The 24,063-nt window shown below is 35.6% G+C and overlaps 1 protein-coding gene across 1 annotated transcript in view; it reads left to right on the forward strand.

Moving 5' to 3' along the window:
• The window catches only part of LOC150106645 (dachshund homolog 1-like), a 237,271-nt gene that overhangs the window by 130,665 nt on the left and 82,543 nt on the right, over nt 1-24,063 (forward strand). The window contains exon 3 of the mRNA XM_090393448.1: nt 4,222-4,516. Within this exon, the coding sequence (XP_090249574.1) occupies nt 4,222-4,516 (295 nt within the window). The remainder of the gene's footprint in view (nt 1-4,221; nt 4,517-24,063) is intronic.

The following is a 24,063-nucleotide window of genomic DNA, read 5'->3' on the forward strand; positions in this document are numbered from 1 at the left end:
TTCGTTTCGTGTATATATATAAGAACGGATCATGACAGTGTGAAGATTAAAAGATCAATAGGCTTGGCTTTGTTCTCCGTTCTGGTCGGCTGTTATTCCTAATTCCAGTTTTTTTTTTTTTTTTTTGCTACCAGTTCAGCGATCACTATTCATTCCATTGTTGTTTGCCTTGCCAATCGAACTATTACTGGAAATTCTGTTGTTGTTTTTATTATCAGATCAGGCTTCGCTATTAATTCTTTGTTGGTTTCATTGTCAGTTCAGTTATTATTAATAATTCCATTGTTGTTTTCACTACAAGTTAATTTATCACTTCTAATTATTGTTGTTTTCATTGCCAATTAGCTATCACTATTAATCCTTATTGTTGTTTTCATTGCGACTTTTTCATGATAATGCATTCTTTACATTGCCAATAAATTCTTGAAATTAATTTTCTTTAAAGTAACGAACTCCAGAAAATTTAAAACAAATTTTAAACATAAAAAATCTTCTGGATGTGTTGCATAACTTAGTATCATAGTGATGAAGTGAAACAATAGTGTTTTAAAACTCCTTTTGTAAGACCAGATCGGAAGTGTGTTAGAGAGTTTAAGATGATTACGTATATTTTGGCGAGATTGATATTTGACGATGATATTATAATACCCCCCTGTAGATGATCTTCAATAAAGTGTAAGAAACGTGATTGTACAAGACGAAATAGATGCATAAAAAGAAAGTAACACTGAATGTAATTCCAACTTTCACTACCATTGCAACTTAAACTCAAAATGCATTATACGAAACATTTCCTGTTGATATTTTTAACTTTCATCTTTTAATCGAATTAATTATGAAATACAATCCAAATAATAAATTAATTGAGGCCTGGAATTTCACTGAGACCTCGGCCTTTCATATTTTTGATCCATGTTCAGTAGAATGCGATTCCTGACCCCTGGCAGTACTGTTAGATTAGTTGCTTTTTTTTATGTATTCTAGTGTTCAGTTTTTGAGCAGTTTTAAATAAAATAAGAAATAGAAATAAGGAACATATACATTGCAGAAAATGCACACGTATAGTTATATTTAATATTATATAATTAATTTTTATAGTTCACACACTTTACATATGCAGATAAAAGGAAGAAAATTGAAAAAGGTAACTGTTACAAATAAATATGAAAAAAAAATGAAAAATGAAAAATGAAAATATTAAATAAATATTTCATAGTAATATGAAAAACGAATTAATGAGATGGATGAGCTTGCTTATTTTGACCCAATACATCCAGTCTTGGCTTAATATTGGATAGTGCATGTCTGAGAAATTTCCATAACGTTCATTCCAGTAAGGTATTTCGTTTTTAGTACAATTAATGTTGAAACTGCAAATAGAGGTAGAATTTCTCATATGATTCATATTACAGTTCATTTTGCCCATTGTTCTTTTCAACCAATGGAAACCATTAATTTAAAGGTTGCAATGTATTCATCACGTTTGCCTGAACCGATTTTGTGTGTTCTATCAATGCTTTTGTTCAATAGGGTTTTGAGCTGTTTTGTATTTTCTTTTCTAAATAAATAAAAAATAACACATAATATTATTTTTCTCTTTTTTTAAAAAAAATTTTACCTACGTTACAAAACTGTGCTAAATTCTGAAAAGGCTTCAATGTGCGATCCACCATCCAAAAATGCCTTATCTTAGAAAGGAAACCATAAAAAAATTTTTTTTTTCTTCTAAGAGTCATCATTCCGATCTCCTGGGGACCTAAAAAAGAAATCTGGGAGGTATTTATGGGATTTTTGACTAGTATGCAGGAATAGGCAATTTAGACAGAAAATGTCAATAATACAGAAATTGTCGTCTTTGTGTTGAATAAAAAAAATGCTATGATGCGAGCTTCACAGACTTTCCCATGAGACTCGATGGTCTTAAAATACCATATTTCCAAGGCCGAAGATTTCTAAGAAGAAAAACGTAAAATAAAAAAAAAAATCACGGCCTTCTGCTCCTTCATGCACGAGATTAAAGGAAATTTCCAGACAAGGGTCGCTTTAAGGGCTCGGTGTTTTAAACATCGTGCTCTAGAGTAAGCATTTTTATCCACACACCAAATGTTTTACGAACGCCGACAGCAGGACCCTCGTGCAAAGAAGCCTCCACTGATCCGCAGGCTTTGCCTGTCAAGCTGTGGTCGGAACAACTCACTGGGATGTCGAACTTGATCATCACACGCGGGGCGATGAAGCAAGAGAGCCTCGGGTTTCTCTCCTCCATTCATCTCTGTCACCTGAACAAGCACGCGTTCGCGATGGCCACTTATGCAGCGACTCAGCTTGAGGACGGCTCGGAAGCACAAGATCGCAAGACTCGACCATCAAAGATGTAGATTCTAAGATCAGATATCGCTAAAAGTTAATAAAATTTAATAAAAAGTTTTCAACTTAGGCACCACCTAATTAAGGTCGTTATACGAAATCCGGACGGAACCCGAACGCTTCAGACTGATAAATATTAAGGGGTGGATGCAGGCATATAAATTATACTCCCGATAAACTAACTGGAGGCAGCTTTACCGTCTGCATGTTAATGCGAAACTTGTGGACTATTTTAAGATAATCGATAATAATTTAGTTTGTCATACACATTGTTAATGTATCTCCACACAACGCATGTAATTCTAGTAATGATTGCCTATCAATAATTTTATATCATCTATGTAATGCTATACACGAATATCAACTAACAATGTAGTCTTATATATACATCGCTCATCCTAATGCCATAATTATCCTGACAAATATAAATAAAATGCTAACAATAGAGAAATATTGCCTAACAGAAGCTAAGAGAACCCTTCTATTGTTACCATGGAGTATTGTTGTCATCCATTATTAGTTTATTCAAAGTAGACGTCCTTTTGTTATTGTTGCAATGCAGTATTGTTGTCTCTGTGTCAGTATTGGTTTATCGTTTGCTAAGTCTTTTTTTAAATTCATTGAGAGAGTTTTAACTGCATTAATACTTAACAATTTCGACTTCATTCAAATTGCATCATTATTTTCCTGGTTTACACATCTCATTATTCATTCCAAAAATATCAGGAATAATATCAAAAGAAAATAAAAAGAAGGCAGGGGAAAGATTCCTCTGATACTTCTTAGTATTGTTGTGTCAACATAATGAGAATTGCTTACAATTTACTTGACACCAAATTAATCATTACGGGAAATGATAATAAAAATAAACACCGATGACACTTGGAGAATGAGTCTCACATCCAGGAGAAGTTTTTCTGTACTTCAAAGACTCTCTGGGGTGTAGTTATTGTGGAGTGTAAAATGTCAGAATAAAGATTAGCTTCTAAACTGCAAAGAATTCATAAAGAGAGCATGGAGTTAACTGGAAGAAAGATGATTATTTAATTAGTTATTACGTAGGGATTAAAATATATCGCCTCATATAATATCCTAACTATGCAATGCCAGTGAGTCAAACAGAGTATATGCATATAGGTAGGGATTTTAAAGAAATTACCGAAATAATCAGCGCTCATAGACGGGCGTGTATTCATATGAGCCTGGATAGATGCGACATTTTTTTTCCTCCATTACGCTTAAAAACTGTAATGACCATTTAAACTGGCACTGGAAATGAATCTGCCGAATTTATAGCAGGTTTTTAAGTCTCATTCTCAGTGCAGCCATTTTATCGAGTGAGAAGTAGTGCGACTCATTTAATATACTACAGGTTTAATAAGATCGGAGAGTCATAAGATCACACATATTTGTAGCCTCATCTCGCTTTATAAATAACCATTATGTCAAATGGGACTCTGATGACGGAGTCTCAATATTGAGTCATTAACAGCCAGGCCAAAATTCCTGTCTTCGTAAATTCAGAGATGAGGATGAAATTTGAATACTAATATTTAAATGGAGAAAAAAATTACTAGATCGTGAGTATCATCACTCATTTTGAGTTGATTACCCATGAGGTTGATTAAAATAGTTTGAAATATTTATTCGTGAGTTCTGAAGTCTAAGTTGCCGTGTGCAGTGTGCTTACACCAACAATTTGTAGAACTATATTCATTATTATTATTATCGCTTTAATCGTAATATTAACATAGTTTCATGAGTATTGTTTTACTTGATTGATACACAAATCTTTTTTTATTAATAATCTTATAATATTATGAATGAACGTAATGTCATCAATTGTTTCTTTAGTAGGTGAGCGTTTAGACAAGAGTCACATGCTGGCCAATGGGTACAACCATCATCACCATCATCATCACACGACGGCAGCGCAAGCAGCAGTAGCAGCCAGCGTGTCGTCTTCTCATATAAACCCCATTCCGTTCATGGCCCTCAATTCAACCCATCATAATTCCATGATCACCGCCTCAGCATCTCTTCCCCTATCTGCCTCTAGTCACTCTCACAGTCACGTCCTATCTCGCAGTGATGGCAGCTCCATGAAGGAACGACAGTCTCACGGAAATGACATCATCACTTCCGCTAGGTGAGTTTTCAAACCTTTAATTAATAAATGAAAAAGTCTATTAATTACTTTTTGGGTGTGTGTTTACGTGTTCGCATGAATTTAAACTACGTTATTGGGAATCTGTCTGTGTTAATATCCTTAATATTAATAAATAAATCTGTTAGCGTCTGAATCCCAACACGGGACAATCGTCTACCATCATGCTTCTCATGGATGGTACTCACATATGTTCACGTTTTAATCGACTGAAGGTTACCATTTGTAATGTACCCTTTTGTACCCAACGCACGGCACTTATGTGCTTAGAGGTCTTCTACCTCTCGTGTATGGGATCAATATTTTTTTTTTAAAAAAAATTACGGTTAGAAATATTTAGTTAACTCCGAAAGTTCAGACAAATGCAATTCGTTCCGATTGGTCTGATTTTGTATGTTAAGAAACCCGAGTGTTCTGTATTAAAAAAAATTCCTCGACCTCTGTCTGCGATCGGCACTTCCTCTGAAAATTGTTCTCATCTACTTTCAGAAGAAATCAGATAAATTTCGTTTTTAATCGTGTAATTAATATCGAAAATGAAAAGGGTGGATAAATTTAATATTCCGAATACTGCTCAGAAAATTTTTCAAGCAGATGTTTTATACTCTCCATGATAGACTTCTGGTCATAGGCTGTACTGTTACACGGGACTTTCAATGTAGTTGCTTACCTACCAAAAACGTAAAATGAAAAAATTCCCTTCAAACAGTATGTTGATGTACATTCCAATGCAAACTGGAGAGTGGGTGGGGTAATAACCGAGTGGTTAGCCCATCCTCGAATAATGTTTGACTTTTGGCAAACATTTACTTGTTTGATAACGTCCAATAATCTTCTGCACGAATTACCATTTTATTTTCGCTCCTTAGAGACAAAACTGTCCAACAGCCTGTATATTTTAGCTTATGATTAAGAGTTCGCTAGCTTGACAGGTGCTAGAAACATCTACGCTCTGTCGAAAAGGTTAGCTATTTCGAACTATGGATTTTCTTTGGAGACCAAGTAGAACCCAGAATACCTTTTAGTATTCTACATGTTTGGAAGATGTATTTATCTTAGGTGAACTCTCGATCGGTAAGTAAATCATAATTAATGAAATAAATAACCAAAAAGCTTTCAAGTTGGCAATGAAAATTATTAAAAGCAAGGCTTATTAATAATTCATTATTATTTATAGCCTTAATCAAAAGTACTAATACAAAGTCAACATACGGGCTCTTGGACTTCATCAACGCAGTGTATCTCTCGTCAGTGTAAAACCAAGGGAAAATAATGATGATAGTAATGACTATTTCGTTTAATTATATTCAATATCAAGTTGAAGTCGTTTTGTATGTTTTCTTCATTAAATACTAAAAAAAAAAAAACCTCACAACCAATCGCATCAAGACTTGGATGCCTTTGAACAGTTCTGGATATCGAGCATATTATCCCTTTCTACACGCTAGTGAAAATTCCACTGGATAAAATGGTTTTAATCTGCCATTTTATCCAAAAAATTTCTCATCCCCAAATATTTCTGACGAAACCACGGTGGTTTAAGATGGTACGAGACTGTACGCTGGTTTCAACATTTCACGGTTGTTGTTATTCTGAGTCCTGGATAAAGACAAAAGCTTTTTAAGTTTTTGTCCTTATGTACTTATCTAGAGGGACTCTCTCTCTCTCTCTCTCTCTCCATCGTTGAAAGAAAGAACTGCAGCTGACCAGCTTTAATCTTGGCATAATGAGAAACAAGAGGTGTGTATGTGTCGGTTATAGCACAGAAAAACTTGGTCTGCGTGATGCTAAAAAAAAAAAAAAGAAAAAGAAGAGGAATCACAAAACCAAACAAAAACGCTGCATCTCTACTTTAAATTGCACGTATGGCAAAGCAGTATTTCTGAATAGTGATAGATGAAGCAATTTTTGCATTAAATGTGTCATAATGTACGGCAAGAAATAAAAGAGTGAAAAAAAATCTAAGATTGATAGTCGGAATCACCAAGGTTTCTGCCTGAAAAATAACTCACCCAGTTAACAGCGCTCCTTCCAGTGTGTGTGTGTGTGTGTGTGTGTGTGTGTGTGTGTGTGTGTGTGTCAGCGAGTTGAAAAATATCCATCTCCTTTCCCCATCCCCACACTTGATAATCAGTCGATTCTAATTAGTGCCCTTTAAACTGTGTGCCATTGTTTCTTTTCCTCGGTCCTCAGCTAACATCTGTTTTATTTCAACACAAAGAGGTGGCGAGCAGTTAATTTAACTTCTCCGGGGACTGAGTTCTCTTTCTTTGTCTGGCCCGGCCTCTGCTGTTAATTGACTGACACCGAAACAATGAACAATAACGTGGCTTTACTCAGCCAAATATCACAGCTACTCTGGGCCCTTCAACAAATGCCACTACCGACTTCGTTGCAGACTAATGTCTTATTATGTACGCAAAATAGCAGTCTTTTTTTTTATTTATTGAAAACAAATAAGATAATCTAGTGATTTTCTCTTTCAAACAACCATATAATATTAACTACAGTTCTAATTATTGAAGTACAATTTTTTTTGTCTTGCTCATCTAGTTTTATGTTTTTTGGACATCCAAAAAAAAAAAAGAAGTAAATGCTGCGGGCTAATATTCCAGCTAGCAAAGTAACTTGTCTGAAAAACTGGAAACCAAGTGCGTTAAAAAAAGGAAAGAGAGAGGAACCAAGCGTGATGATCCAACACCCAGTCCGGTTAAGTCAGTCGTGAGATTGCAATTTTATGTCCCACATTTTATTATTTTTTAAGCCTGTAACTATAAGACAATTGTTTCATTGCAACATTCGTTCAATCAGTGTCACAGGAAGTTAAACGACTTCCATAATTCAAAATCGTTACCTACAAATCCATTTTTTTTTTCAACGTAAAAACGCACCAATATCTCTATTAGTAGATGACTGATGATTGTTTTTGTATTGGAAACTGTTTCTCAGAAAGTTGGAAGCAATCGCTCCTCGTGGTATCGTAGCTGCTCTACCATCATAGAATGGAGACATCACAAGCTTTGGATGTTTTCTGCATCCATTTAATTTCTTCAGTAAAATTTCTTCCTCGTCCATCCCTCTCACGAGGTATAGACGATGAATTGATACCTGCAGGTTGTCAGTGTGTGCCAGTACTGCTGTAACTGGACAGAGTTTCTTGTTTAAGCGCTTCTGTCGGTTGTATAGCATTAATCTTTTAAAGGCAGACCAAACAATTATTATCAGAATACAAGAAATTGCGCTCAGTACCTATAAGTAAATTAAGGCTACAAGGCGTCGGAGTTTTATGTATTTCAATTAAGCCATCATGCAGTTTTTTTAGGGAAGAAACACGCCAGTTTACGAGTGTAAAAACTACGATTACCTTCTGAGATCTGACAATGCAGAACTGACTAGAAAGGGGGTCTAGATGAAGACCACATGAAGGAGCCAACTAACAAAAAGAAACACATCCCTTAATAAATCCTTTTAAGGGGAAAATCATTTTACATGATCGGTGCAATAATAATAACAACAGGGAAAACTATTTCAGTATCAACGTATACTGAAATAGGGGGATTCAGAGAAAACAATTATTGATAGTCGTTGGGCGAACTATCTCAATAAGCGATCGACTAATATCCATCCAAAGTTGATCACTAAATAAGAAATTCAGCTTCGTCAGTATTAATCAGTCCTATAAAAGTAATTTTAATCTAAGAATGTACACTTCCTGACATTTCTTAAACTGATAAAAGTAGCGTCAGTAATATACACAGAAGTTTCCTAACGAAAGGGAATTATCATCTACAATATTATCAGTGAAAACTGATTGCCACACATATCAACCGTACTGACAACGATTATCATTGCCATCAATCATTCGAATGCACATAAATGTATATATTCTGTACAGGCAGACAGAAATCCACGTATTCTCCCGATACTCTTAACTGACCATTCCGTCGATGAGCGGAAAGTTGGAAAGAAAGAAAGAATAAATTTTAGGAAATAAGTAGGGAACGATGTTGGTCTGAAGAGCAACGAACAGCGGACTTTATTAAGTAATAAATTCTTCTACTTTGCATCTATCCCAATATTTTATTTTCGTATTAACTAAATATATTAACGCATCTGGCCATTTAAGTAATCTTCTGAAAATAGCTAGAATTAAAAATAAAATAAAAAAAAAAGCTTTGCGCTACATGCAGCTAACATCAAAAGTTATTCTTCGATATCAGTCACATCTCAATTCACAGCAAAAGTTTAAACTTCGAATTAAAAATCGAAACTTTGAAGCAATGAAATATTTCAAAAAATCCTTCCCAAGGCAGCTCACATTATCGGAAGGCATAAAAACTCATCAATTAATAACCGAAATTAGACCTCCATTAATTAGAAAAAAAAAACTTATTGTATAGGCAACGAAATGTAATGGGGTCTCGGAGGTTTTCATTCTTATCATCATAAGAAGCAAACAAGAGAAAGGAGGGGGTAGATGAGCATCATAAAGAATGTGAAAGAGACCCATGCTCTCTCTCGACATCTATGGATGTTTAGGTATTTTAAAGTTGTGGTCTTTAAAAAGTCTTTTTTTCTTCTTCTTCTTCTCTTCATTTCGGCCCGTTTTTACTCTCAGATAACGGAAGAAAAGGGACGGCAATGGTATCACTTGTTTCCGTCAATGAACGCGCTCTTGGACGCCGTCAGTAGTTGTTGTCACATGTCGGTAATTAGGGCACAGGTCGATCGACCGTTCCAAGACACAACGACGTTGGAGCCCCGTTTTTTTTTTTTTTTTGGTCCTACGCTATTGGTGTGTGTGTGTGCGTGTGCGTGTGTGTGTGTGTGTGTGTGTGTACAAAACATGGCTTTAATTGGTTTGTCGATAAAGTAACAGTCACTGCTATTTTCCCGGGTTTTTTTCCGATCCTTTTTAATCCAACATTGAGAGAGAGAGAGAGAGAGAGAGAGAGAGAGATCGATGAAGCAGATAGATAGATAGATAGGAGGGTAGTGTTTAAAGATGTAAGGCTTTATCTCTTTGTCTACTCTTCCAAGGAGGCTGAATCTTAGTTTAACAAAGAGAAGGTTTTAACGACAACCAATCTGTTTGTATTTTTGTCCCATTCAACTTGAAAAAAGTTTCTTGTAAATTTTACTTCTTTGAAAACTCTAATTTCAGCGAAGACTTTATTCGCGCTTATTATGGTGTCAGTGACCTTCCTTATTGTTCCCATATCCGACCAAGATGAGCTTGACGAGGTTCTATCATTCTTTTGGGTGGATTTTTTGGACTGATAAGGTTTCCAGCGGCAATTATAGTCTTGTGTTTACACGAAGACTGCAGAGAGATAGATTCTGTCATCAGCTGACACACACTAAACTACAGATGAATCACTTTCTGATTTTTTTTTTTTTTTTTTTTTTTTTTTTTTTTGTAGAGAACTTCTATTAAAGTTTGGTCCAAAGATCAATTTCAGGAATTATTAGTGCGATTAAACCCCTTTTTTTTTTTTCTCTCCATTGCAATAATTGACTTAAAAAGTCATCGTCCATCGTACTGTAGAACGCAATGCGGAAGCAATGACTTTTTTAAGCATATCAAAATAATAGCAGCTAAATGGTAGTTCAGAAGCTGACGCAAAAACGTATTTTTTTTATAAAAACTGTGAAAACGGATTCCGTGGAGGAAAATACCAAATTTTATGGCAGTAAGTGAAAATTTGACGTTTGATAAAATTTGCTTCTAAACCCTTTTGAAGAGTTTGCTTTTCGCTTTAAATTAACTTCTGCAGAATCTGCTTTTATATTAACGTATTCAGTATTTGTTTTTAATATAAATTTCTGCAGAATTTGCTTTTAATATAAACTTCTGCAGAATCTCCTGTTTATATGCTTCAATAGCATATGCCGATGATACATTTCCAAGAAGCATTATAAACGTTGTTGATATGCTTTTGAAGAATCTGTTTTTATAAACTTCCGCAGAAAACTACTATTCGTATGCTTCAGTACCATTTGCTGTTTATACACATCCAGAGAGAGAGAGAGAGAGAGAGAGAGAGAGAGAAAATCTTCTGTTCACATGCTTTAACAGAATCTTACTGTTGATGCGTATCAATATAATAACGCTACTGCATTACAAAGTTAACAAAGACATTGGTGAGCTCCTTCACTTATATTTTCGTCTTCACCCTTATTGTCATTTTTAGTCCCAAAAAAAGAAGAAAAAAAAAGCCACCATTCAGAGTTTGACACTGGAAGTTCTTTTAATCACTTCACCCTCGAACATTTTTGAAATCATTTTTCCAAGCGATCATAACTCTAACACACTCACGTTCATAAACACGATTCTAGAGGGCGGGAGGTAAGATACGAAGTCCCCCTATGTGCCTGGGAATTGGCGCGTGTCCGGGTGTCAGAAAGACGTCCTCAGAGCGGGACGCGAAGTCCCAACCAGCCTCCTTGATTGCATCTGACATTTATTGCATGCTCTTGGTGTCCGCAACGCACGAGCCTTTTGTCTACTATCATTTGTCATACGGGAACGGCGAAGTGACAGTGTACATCGCATCTTAGTGTTGACGCCAGATGTCGCCGGTGTATGATGCAGTGAAAGATTGTGCTAACTGGTGAGGCCGGTGTGAGTTGCACAAAAAGAAAATGAAAATAACTTAAAACTAGATATTTATTAAGGAATAGAACTGGAGACAGTGACGTAAGTGTGTCATATCGTTGGTTAGTTAGCCATCCGGGATGAAAAATATTCAAAAATTAATGAAACTCAGAAATATACAAACATGCCTAACTTATTTCTCACACATATGGATTCTGTCAATCTCATAACATTTCCTAATATTAGCCATCATATTTCCTTCTGACGTCTAAGAAATGTGGTGAACAAATTTCTGCATTGTGATTAGCAAACGAAAAATCAAATAGAAATCTCATATAGGATATTATGGATCCATTTATATTTTATAGCCAAATATAGAAATAAATTTAAAAAGTTTCAAATTTAACAGAGAGTTTACGAGAATATAACTTTCGGCATCGGAGTTGCCTTAGTTTGTACTACTTAAAAGACGCGAACTCTGCCCAAGAACAACCTGTCTTTTAATATTTTAGTATTAGAACACACGCACGCACGCGCGCGCACACACACACACACACCTATCAGTATTAGTAAGATGCATTCTTTCATAAAACCCATTGACATTAATGCTTCTAACCGATCCTTTTATAATAAATTTATCGTGTGAGATTTGTGGAATGTACACGCAATCATTTAAATAAGAACGAAAAAAAAACTCGCACGTTTTGCAATATCCGATTTGTAACGTTCAAGGGTGTATAAAGGTTTCAACGGGTTAATACTATTCTATGCATCCATCTTCATTTCGCTTTTGAATGATAGAATACAAGAAAAACAGTTTAAATACGCATTGCGACAATACTAACCATTCAGAATGCATAAGTGGTGATACAGTTGTTACGTTATGCCCATCTATCAATTACTGTCGATTGTTGCCTATCTAGGTTTTTCTCTCCACCCAAACAGTCTTCTGAGTCACATATCATCGTTCTCTTTTGTAGGTTAACAAGTATCACAATATTTCAACCGTTTGGTGGTTTGTTTTAATGTGGAATTTTGATTCCGATTAGATTTATCTAGCATAAGTGAACACATTGAAAGTCTGCCAACATTCTGTCAGCAATTATTAGACTCGCAAAGAAAAAATTACGTTAGCATATTTTAAGATGCGTATCTTAAAACATAAAATACTTTTGTTAAAAGCGACTAACCAGAAATGTAATTTATTCTGTAGTATATTGCGCATAATTTTCGGTACGACAGTAGAAAGGAAATCTTGCGCTGTTTTCATTTCTGGCGTCCTACTGAGGGGATAGATGGCGCTGTCATCAACTCACACTACTACTAGAAAATGGAGAAGGAAAAATCAAGCAAAAAGAGGTTGTTAGTAAATATCTCTATCGATATATAATGCCTGGAGTGTGGAGGCTGTCAGCAGAAGCATGAGCAGCTGCCCAAGATCAAGAAATAATCCACATTCAGTAACATAAGCAAAGGGGCTATTGTTTCGCGGCCGCTGTCAATGTGTAAAGCACCATTCTAGGCGCCCCTCTAAAGGTGTTTTTGTCCGGTCTGTTCGCAAAATTTTATCTCTCTCCAAGTTAATTTAAGCCGACAGGATGATGGATTGCTAGTTGTGCGTTAGGAACAACACGACTACGACTCTTTTCTCTTTAGTCCTTTTTTTTCTCTGTCTGCTCAGAAACAACATCAATCATTCATGTCATGGGAGACGGCACGAGATGCCGAAGCCCACTACACCTCTGCCGGAGCAGTCCGCTGTCCGCTTGCTTTAATCTCCGGCAACCGAAGTGACAGATCGCGGCATATTGCACCAAGCCTGGCTTGCTGAAGATGATAAATTATTTCCAAGAATTTATTTCATACCACCTTAATTTTCATCTCATTGCACGCGGCGACAGGGCATGACAGCCGGTTGTCCCGGATTTAGTGTGTCCTAGGATGCGATCCCTAGCTTCCTCGCGGCTCTCAGACTGATTGGGAACGAGATTTAAGAGATTAAAGCTCCTTCTGATGAGAGTAATTGGTAGCGCTAAGAGGGAGAAGGGATCCTCCTATTTAGCGAGCGACAATTGCGCGTGGTGTCATCATACGCCATGCTTTAATCCTTCTCTACTCTACAGAATTCGGTTTCTGGCCACAGAAGATTTACTTTGTCATTTGTTGTCGTCGGACTGAGACAGAACTTCGGTTTTCCAAATCAGAGAAACAACCTTAGCGAGTTTTCCATCCTTCAGTGCTCTGCTGACCATTAAAGTTCTGAAAGATAGAAAGAGAGATAGAAAGGCATATTCTCATAAGAATTAATTAGTCGCTAGTTTCTCGAATGTGATCTCCCTCCCTCCCTCAGCTTCAACTCTAACTGTTGTTAGCGATTGGGTTTACTGCTAACTTTAAAAGTCAAATATCGTATCTTGTGTGCTGCCATCTAGGGACAATGATAGGAGACAAAGTAACGTTTATTTAAATTTCTTAAATTATCGATTCTTATGTAAAGTTTTAAAAGACTTTCGGATTATGAAACGTTCTAAAATAGTGCCGCAACTAAAGTTACGGATGATTAATAATTTTTGTATTGAGATTGTTTATTTAGTTGTACGCTGTATTTTTAAATACATATATCTCATAGATTAATAACTAAAAACGTCAGAAAAGTCAATAAAGTATAGTATTACATGCAGTTAATAATTGGAGCGTGCGAAGATCTCCAAATATGCTTCCTAAGGATATTTCATTGAACCATTTCAGTAGTTGATTTCCTCAGTTTTTCCTTAGTGAAATGAAATTTAATTGCTCAAGGTTTTTTTCCAAACTAACAAACTTTATAACTAGTAAAATTCATGCTTCTTTCTCGCAAAAAGAAATGGTCTCATGTATTTGTCCTTTCCTTAAAATATCCACATCATCTATAAAAGAAAATAATTCTTAACCTAGAAATAATTTTAACCTCCTGTTTTTCTTGAACTCGACGTGATCAAAAAATGCCTAGACTGACCACAAGATGACACTACTGAAGTTAGTTAAAAACTCCACCGCAAGGCTTAGGTAGAATAGAATCTGTTCTGTCATTTGCTGTTTATTTCGAGAGATTCTGCCTTGAGTTAATGAGAAGTAAAAAAAAAGGTGTGATTGAGTGTTATGCACTCCCTTTCCCCAGATTTTCGCTCCATCAAAAAAGTGTAACTTCAGAGATCAGTTTATTATTATTATTTTTTTTTTTTTAAAAAAAAAGCTGTTTTAGTATTCATTTAGTCTATTCTCCATGAAAAACAAAATCACATCCTGTAGACATTGATATCCACTGCTTCTCCCCAACGTTCCGCCCACGAACAGTTGAAATAAGTTTGGCACGGTGTTGCTTTTGTTTTATTTATTTATTTTTGAAAAGCAAAATTAACTTAGAAAAGACGATCATGCGATATGATCTTACTGCACTCCATTTAGTTGGCACCACTATTGCTTGAGTTTTTATTATTTATCTTTTTTTTTATTATTTTATCTTTTTTTTATTCTTTTATTCTTTCTTAATTTCAAAGGATATGATACTTGACTACCCAATAAATAAATCTGACGGAATGTATGAAATACTCGTATATTTTATTCTGACATCTTATACGTTTCTTTCCCTTTGCTATTTACTAAGAGAAATCTTATTTGAAATCCGTGGACTATAAACGCACAGAAGCATCTTTTATCGCACTTATGGTAAGTGCTCTGAGCGACTTGATAGGATCATTTATGCAATAAAAAGATTGAAATCAACGAGAATTGAATACTTTTTTTTTATATTATAAGGGAAAAGGTATAGTATGTGTCACAAACAATTCTCGCTTCCAAATATTGTAAAAAATGTTACACTATATAATCTAAACGCATGCAATACGCCAGCCCAAAGGGGAAAAAAATGCAATAATGAAATAAAATCAGCTGATAGCAAACTATTTTAATTCTCTTATGCGTCAGCTTCGCTAAGGAGGGTTTGTGATGATCAATTCACGTTCACTATTTAAAGGTATTCTCTGGAAAGAGAGTTTAAAAACTTATTAGTTCTAAATGTCAGTGTCATTGTCGGTTGGGTGTGGTCATTGCATTTGATTGATTTGATTTCCCTTTTTTATAATCGTAATGAATTTGTATTTTTTTTTTCTCCACCCGATGTGCACCATTGGAGCAATGAGACATCTCTACTGCTCAGTAGTAGATTTCTGCGTCGACCCTGAAATTTAAAGAATAATATTCTCTCTCTCTCTCTCTCTCTCTCTCTCTCTTTCTCTCTCTCTCTGCTTAAATTGTGTGTGAGAGAGAAAGAGTTCCGTCAAGCCAAGATGTGAAAATATGTTTATCAGAGCAAAATATTACGCTTGGTTACGAAAGGAGAACTTACCTCAATTCTCCCCCCCCCCCAACACACCCCAAGATCACGATTTTATCATCCCTAGTGGGTGCTGCTGTGTAACAGCAGCATATCGACGTGTTAATTCTATTTTCCGGGAATGCTTCTTGTCAAAGTGTTCTTCGGGAAACAATCAAATTGCCGAGTTCCTCCCAGTAATTCCTTGAAGATGTATTCAACCGTAGCGATGAAAGCTCACGATAAAACAGAATTGTTTCTTCCTTCCTTCTTTCTTCTCTATTCTGCATGCAAAATCTTGACGTGGGATGAGAAATAGAAAAGTTCAAATGCATTAAAAAAATAAATTAAATAAAATAAACAGATGAAAGTTTACAATTTTAATCTAGGGAGACCAAGCGACGTTTTCCAACTAATTGCGAAATTATTTAAATGAAGGGGATATTAAATCCCATATTATTTCAAAGCCGAATAAGAAACTCAAAGATAGGAATCAAACAGTTTCATGCCGAATATAGCGAACTATAAAAGTTTCGGTGAATTGTAGCGTAAGCTAAAGCACATAGTTCAACACTAAAGCTTTTTGACAACTCGTATAGCAAAGTATATAAAAAGTTCTCTTCGCTATAACCTCAGTATTACCTAGGTCTACCTACTCACTGATGAGACCTCAATAAAGGTCGAAACCTGTCTGGGTAGTGACCTTCCACCATAATGTATAACATCATACATCTCCTAGGAGATGTGTTTTACATTATGGGAAATACTAAGAATAGTGATCAGAACTTTCCCCACCTTTGCAACGAGTTGCCCTAGTGTTGAACTATATACTTTAGCTTACGCTACAATCCGCCGAAACTTTTATAGTTCGCTATATTCGGCATGAAACTCTTTGATTCCGATCTTTGAGTTTCTTATTCGGATTTGAAATAATGTGGGATTTAATATCCCCTTCATTTAAATAATGTTACATCGCCGAAGTGAAGCTTATTGGCTCTTTATTTTAAATAATTGTGAAATATTATTTCTAATACTTTGAAATTGAAACGTAATCATTGTTTATGTTAATTCAGTCATTAGATATGTAAATTCCATGAAGCAATATAAGAATCAAATATTCAAAGAAAAGAAAATCTCGTTACCTAAAGCATTTTATTCGACCGATGTAATGATACTCGTATCAATAGATGAGTTACAATGACATGAAATATGATGTGTGAAATTAAGAATAAAAAGAACACTGCCAAGTAGATAAAACGTTGAATGTCACGTAAAAAAGGGGTGTGACAGATTTTTTTCTCTCTCTCAGCATCATCTACCTTTGTACATAGGATTATTAGGCTTCAGACAAATGTAGAAAGTCCATATCTTCTCTGTTTAAGGCAGTGGATTCCAACAGCGCCTTCACCGTCCCTTGCGTCTTTCTTGACAAGTCTCTCTCAAAATAAGCCATCAGCCCTTCCCATTTAGCGGGGTGGTTGACGAGAAGTTGGGAGAAAGGAGACTGAAAAGGAAAAACGTTTATTCCTCTCCCTCAAATGTTTTCCACTGAATATTCCTTTAGTTATCCTTGAAATTCGAGGTTGGTGAATAGGGATTATAATTGCGGCACTCCATGCATGTGAAGATAGAACGAATGCTAAAAGAATCTTTGAAGAGTTGTTGTTGTTGTTGTGTTTATTATGGTCGAAACAACTAAGACTGCGAGGTCAGTGCATGATGCCTGTTAAATGGGAATAAATAATCTTGGTTCTCATTTATGGAATGTTTCATATTCAAGTTGTTTATGATGCAAACATGAATCGTTATTATTGAAAAATGTGGGTGGATCTCCTTTTAAGTGCTGTGAGCATCAATTTTGTATGACTGCAACGATAGAGTAACTCTCATAGTAGAGTACATAGTAGCAATTCGCAATCGTATACCACTTTTTCGAAATACAAAATACAAATTTAGAAACAACTGCGTTTTCTTCTTTCCTCTTTCAAATTAGGCTATTGCGAAATAGTCGAAATTCCGCATACGAGAGGAAAACCGAGTGACCGAACGCTCTCTTTATGTGTGTGTGTGTGTGTGGTGGGTTGGGTGGGTGGGTCTTATATCTGTAAAGTGGGTGATTTGTGAGAAAGGATCTTATTGTCGCGGCCTTAAATCAATTCGGTACGAAGAGTGTGGTACTGATTTAGTGTGAGGGAAGGAATTTGTTTAAAAATTGAGACTGTATTGTATGTTTCATCTATTAATCCAGTTACGTTACATACTTTATTTCTTGGTTATTTCATTCATTATATTGCCCTCAAAAATCATTGCTGTATGCAGTGTTTTGCATTTTATTTGCAGGAGTGCTGACTGATATTACTTTTCCATGAATTGAGCTTATATATATATATAATCCTCGATTTACACGGTAGATGGGTCTGAAAAAATATCGTGTGAATAAATTGGTGTAAATCGAGGCTAACATTTGTTGAAAATGAAGGGATAGATTTCGTATCACTCAATTAAATATTTACGTATTTTTAAATAAATAAACACTGTATTTTTATGTACAGATACACAACAAAAATTTAAGGATAATAAAATGCGCTAAGAAAAAATAAATACTTTTATTTGAACAATTTATAATTAAATATATAATAAAGTATATACTGTATAGCGATGTTTGAACAATTGCCTCCATTTTCAAACGATTTAAGTTGATAAACAGTACAATGGCCCTTACATTAGCTGGGTGGACCAATTATATGCTTATAGTAATAATTTAAATCTTCATTGTATAGAATATAATATTATTTTACAGCTTAATTGTTACATTAAAAAATTGTAATCATCACATGTCTGACAGACTGATACCTCAGTATACCGTAACAGTGGAATAATAACTGACGTGACATACTCAATTGGTGTATGCTACCAATAGGTACAAAACTCATAACAATGGGCATAGGGCACATAGCCTTTTAATACAGCACGCACATATTTTTTTGTTATTCTTAAACTGAAATCGTACCGTGTAAAACGAAAAGATGTAGGATTTTGACCGTATAAAACAGAAGTCGTGCAATTTGAGTACCGTTTAAATCGAGGGTTATGTGTATAGTAAAAAATGGGATTTATATAACGGAGTCCAAAGAGATCGCATCCAAGAAGGATGCAAGGATGCGATCTCTTTCTCTCCTCTTATCCAAATAAGACCAAATTATCCAAATAAAGTCTTATCCAAAAAAAAAAAAAAAAGAGATTAAATGTTCGTTTGATGGAGCGTACATAGGTGACAGATGTTTTATTTCAAAAAATTCTTAAAATACAAAATATAAAAGTATTTAAGTAAAAAAAATATAATGTGATTTATAGCCAGAAAAAAAAATACGCAAGAAAATAGTGCTAATAAAAAATTTCTGGATTCAGGGTAACTGGCGCTCTATCGGGATTCATGAAATATTGAAATATAAAGGAGAGAAAAAAAAAAGAAAAAACACTTAAAAATGTTCGTGGACCGAGGGGCAGCGATAAAACAAGCGTGTGGTGTATTTCACTTTGGCATTGCTTCCATAGAAGCTCCTCCATATGTAAAAGTTGAACACACGTTGGCATGATTTATCGATTTTTCTTGGGCGCTATCAAGCATCGCATTGTGCCGATGAACCAATGATCGATTTAAAATGCTGAAACTTCCGTGCGCGACACACATCTGTTTGTTCACACCTGCTTCCAGATGACGATATAAGAAGTGTGGAAGAACTTCGACATCCTTGACACCTGCACATTGACTGCCGGATTCACCCCAGTAGCGCCCTTTTTTTCCCCCCCTTAGGTATTGTTCACCTTTAATTTGTTTCTGGACCCAGAAGAATCAAAAGAATGGAATTTAATTTTCTAAATTTTAGAAAAATAGAAACTTTTATTTGCAAGATTTCAAAAGCATGAAATTTAATTTTCAAGATTTTTAAAAAAGCATGAACTTTATGTAAGATTTTTAAAGCATGAGCTTTAATTTTTCATGATTGAAAGATGCATGACTTTTAATTTTCAAGATTTATGGGATAAAACTTGCCTTTAATTTTCAAGATTTAAGAAGAACAATTATATTCGTTAAATTTCAGAATGGTCACTTAATTCTGAAGTTAGAAATAAAACCGGAAAAAAAAAAAAACGAAACCCCCCCAAATTTTTTTCCGGGCTCAGGAACCGGCACAGGGTGACGAATCAGGCTTATGGCTGGGTTAGTATTCCTTCCTGGCTGTATGCCGTATGCGTTCACGAGACCGGTTTGCCTGCTTACCGGATGAAAAACCCCAGATAAACTGGTGGAAAAAAAACCTGCTGTCCACGCCCAAGACCGGCTAACTTAGCTATTGCAGATCTTTAAGCTCCTCGCGTGGTCGACGGGAATCGAACCTAGGACACTCCTTCCCCAGGCATATGGTTGCGAAGCGCAAAGCCACTAGGACACCATCTGAACTATATTCGAGTTTACAACCACTTTCAATTAGATTATTAAAAAAATGGAAGATTTGAGTTAACCTTCAGGTAGCTTCATATTGTAGATAATTGTCGCTCAGACAACTTATCTTTTAAATTACGGAGAAACTACAAATGTTTTGAGCATCGTGTTTCCAAACTTAGATCCAAAATTATTCCTAACACGGAAATATTTGTCAGTTGGATCTATTGGGTTTCTGCACTACATTAAAGAGTAAAATTAAACGTCTATGCTCCTCTAGACTTTACTGCAAACGTAAGGACCACACCCACAACGTCTCAATTCGGAGAACATGTGCCAAATTGAATCTCAGCCAAAATATTCAACTTATCTGGATAGCAAAGCTTATCTCAAACATCCGGAAATTTGTTTGTCATTTAGAGTTTTATCTCTCTGTTTCTCTTCTTCCTCAGCAAGCGGTGTTCGAATTTACGACTAATAAATTACGGAATAAATTTATGAAAGACATCGCAATTTATTCGGAAGAAATATTGTTGTTGTCTTAGCAAATTGAAGTCGGCTTAGCTTAACATATCCTACCCTTAAATCGTAATTAAAACCTCTCTAATGGTATTCCATCTAATGTTACTAATCTCAATCCGCTATTGCAGTTGAACTATTATATATTTCAAACTGAAATTTCACGAAGATATATCACGATCTTTTTGACATTTCAATTTGATGTCGTTTAGTGAACTTAATTTTCTCGATTTTTGAGAAATCATGGATTCTAATTTTCTAGATAGAAAAAGCATGAACAATACTTGATAAAAAAAGAATGCTTGAATTATAGTTCTCCGAGATGAAAGTTCTATTTTCTTTCATTAGAAATTCTTACTTTTTAGTTGTTTTTGTAGACACTGAGTCAAGTTATTCTTTTCATACTCTATCCTTGCTTACATTGTAACGTAAATAGTTAAAGGAATTCCTTATAATCATAGATTAGTGTTAATAGTTGTTTATTTATTGTTGGAGATTTTTTTTATTGTTGCACGTAATTCTGTTGCTAAGATTGATCAGAATTATGGCCGAAACAACTAATGCTTTGAAGCCAGTGATATTCTCTCTCTCTCTCTCTCTATTTAAAAAATGGTCGAGGTTCGTAGTTAGGTCTTTACAGTCATTTTTGTAGCCGGATTGCTATCCCTGTGCATATCCTTCCTGACAGTTGGTGCACTGTGTCTGTTTACATGACCAGTTGGCCTGCTTACCAAGGAAATTTCGGAGTTATTTGGAACTCAAAAATATTCCTGCTGCTTATAAGAGTGACAACTTCGCCTTCAATTGACAAACTTATAAAGGTTCTTCGTGTACCAAATAGAAGTCGAACCCAGATCTTTCTATTCAGAGGGCGCCATCACTGCTGAGCACAAATTCTCTGGCATTTTTTCATTATTTTAATTATAATGGAGAAAAATTTACTATTAAATCATAATTAGTTGATTATAGTAAATCATTGATTACTTCATAAATGCTTTAATTTAAACGAATTTATAAAGAGGACAAAATCCTTCAACATCAACATTTATACTGGAATGAGTGCAATAATAACTCATAACTACTGATAGTGGATATCCTAAGATTGGGAAAATGAGATAGTGGGAGGGATGAACGCTTTCCTGAGAGGAAAGCGTTCACCTCTCTCCCACTGGGTTCTTCGACGACTCTCCATTTCATACAGCGAAGAAAGTGATGGTTGTAAATCTTGGTAAATTACTTTTCAAGTCATAAACCCTGGAATGTCATTTAGATATTTTAGTAATAGGGAGGGAATATTCTCCCTACTCATGCCCTGGGGAGGTGCTAGTGAGTCCTGAATCACCCCGAGATTCTGAAAGTAGAAGAAACCAGCAACATTGAGGGAGCGATCATGTTTATTTAATAATTAATATTATTAATTATTTAAAAAAATCCTAAAAGCTTATAAAAAGAAATTTCAATTGCTCCGCAATCGGGTTGAGGTATTTGCATAAAGTCAATAAAATTAGTGCAACACAAACAATTATCTAGCTCAATAATCGAAAAGGAAAAAGTATAATTTTTCCCCTTCTGTTTTTCCTTTTCGTGTTTTGTAATCTGCCTAATGAGGAAAAAAAAAAAAAGCAAAGCAAACATTCCACCAAATGTTCTCAGATGTCTTTAAGCGATAGCATATACACCTTTAAGGAGAATTGCTTGTGTCTCCTAAAGTTAAATAAAGTTGTGTAAGAAAGTCAACTTACATCCCCAAAGTGTGTGTGTGTGTGTGTGTGTGTGTGTTGTCTCAACGCTCCGTCCCCTATCTCGGGCACACAAAACGTCATAGAAAAGAGCACGTGTAATCTTTTCTACTCCTCCCCCCATCACATGCATATTTAACTCACTTCGGTAGCGTTTTTAACTTCTGGTTAACCTTCCTTTAATTTCCTGTCCCTCCGCCCCTTTTCCCCTCATAAAAAAAAAAAAAGAAAAGCCGGCCACGATAGCCCCGCCGCTTTCCCGCTAGATCGGTTACGGAGGTGAACCAAAGCTTATAGCAGACTTCATTAGTGAATTGCCGCTATGTCCTACTGGAAAAGTGGCAACAGTTTGTCGGGAAAATTTGTTTGTTTTCTGGGGTTCTCTTCCCCCCCCCCCCTTCTTTGCCGTACTACCCCCTTTCCTTCCGACAACTCTTAGCTGCCGTAGGTAAACAAACATCTCGCGCGTGAGAGTGTGACTCGGTGGCGTCTGAGCCGTGTGCAAAGTCGCTAGTAACAGCCGAAATTAAAAGTGAAAACGGCCGAGAAGCACGCTTAAAATTACATTTACAGAGATTTCATTAATCATGGGAAATAAAGCAGTGGCACACATGCGAGTGACTTGGGGGTGGGAGGGGGGTAAAGACGGGGGGGGAAGAGAACCGTGGCAAAATGAACAACGTTGTTTCATTAAACGCGCATGCAAATTACCAAGGCGCACTCGACTGAACAAATGGATTCGTAGCCGCCCGAGGCAATCTTTTCTCTCCTATTAGCAGTCGTTAATTTGGCCTCATTTGTCTCATACCAGATGTCAGCACCACCGTGGTGCCGCGTGCACCCGTGTAACCCCTAGCGCCAGATGGATGGAGAGATAGTGACTCGTTGGCTTCTCAAATAGTTTTCAAGAAAGTACTTTTCTGTTTCGGAAAGAGAGAGAGAGAGAGAGAAAGAGAGAAGAAGCAATTTTGTCACCAAGAAGAGGAAGTCAGTGGAAGGACGGCCATACAGAGGGGACAAGGCAGTAAGAGAAAGGGGGATAGACTCGATGGGGCGATGAAATGAAACGTAAAAAAAAATGTTAGCACAAAGCAAAATATGGAAGTGTAGAAGAAAAAAAAAGTATGAAAGTAAAACATGGCCTGCGGATTGTATAAAATCCAACAAAGTAGATTAAGAAATGAAATTAAGAGTCTGACAAACACATACGAAGATTAATTATAATGCCCCCGCGAAACCACCTAAGACTCAACAAAAGAACACTTACCAAAAACTTATTTATTACAGTTTGCCTGGAGAAAAGTCACAAAAGTATTTCGTATTTAAAGAACTTCATTTACGAGCCTCTACCATTCTAGTAGCATTCTTTGAAAAGGAGAAGAATGAAAAGAATTTTAAGTGCAACGTATAAAAAAATAAAAATAATAAAAATTAAAAATTAACCTCTGGTTTATATGATATTTAGAAACTTAATGAAAATTAAATGTTATATTTAGCGTAAAACGATTTAAACGAATGACTTAATTGTTCTTTAATACAAATTTCCTTTTCGGAGAAAAGTACATGCTTTAATTAATTTCGCTATCCAATTCCGCTAGGAATTATCCGAAAAAACACAATCTCATCTTACAACAATTAGTCAATTGTTGCAAGATGCCATTAGAATAGTTTGCAACAATTAAAATTAGTAACGTACAATTGACACGTGCATGTTCATTTCCATTGTTTTCTACATCATTGTTGAAAATCGGCATTTTTTTAGCATCACGCTCAATAATGTTTAGGTGAATTAAAGTATAAAAAAATACACAATTTCGTGTATCAAACGTATATTTCCAAATTAACTGGAATAATTAACATCAGTTGATTCAGTATAAT

The sequence above is a fragment of the Typopeltis vanoorti genome, chromosome 5, assembly GCF_054136105.1.
Source record: "Typopeltis vanoorti isolate ZY-2024b chromosome 5, IOZ_Tvanoo_1.0, whole genome shotgun sequence".
Taxonomy (NCBI): Eukaryota; Metazoa; Arthropoda; class Arachnida; order Uropygi; family Thelyphonidae; genus Typopeltis; species Typopeltis vanoorti.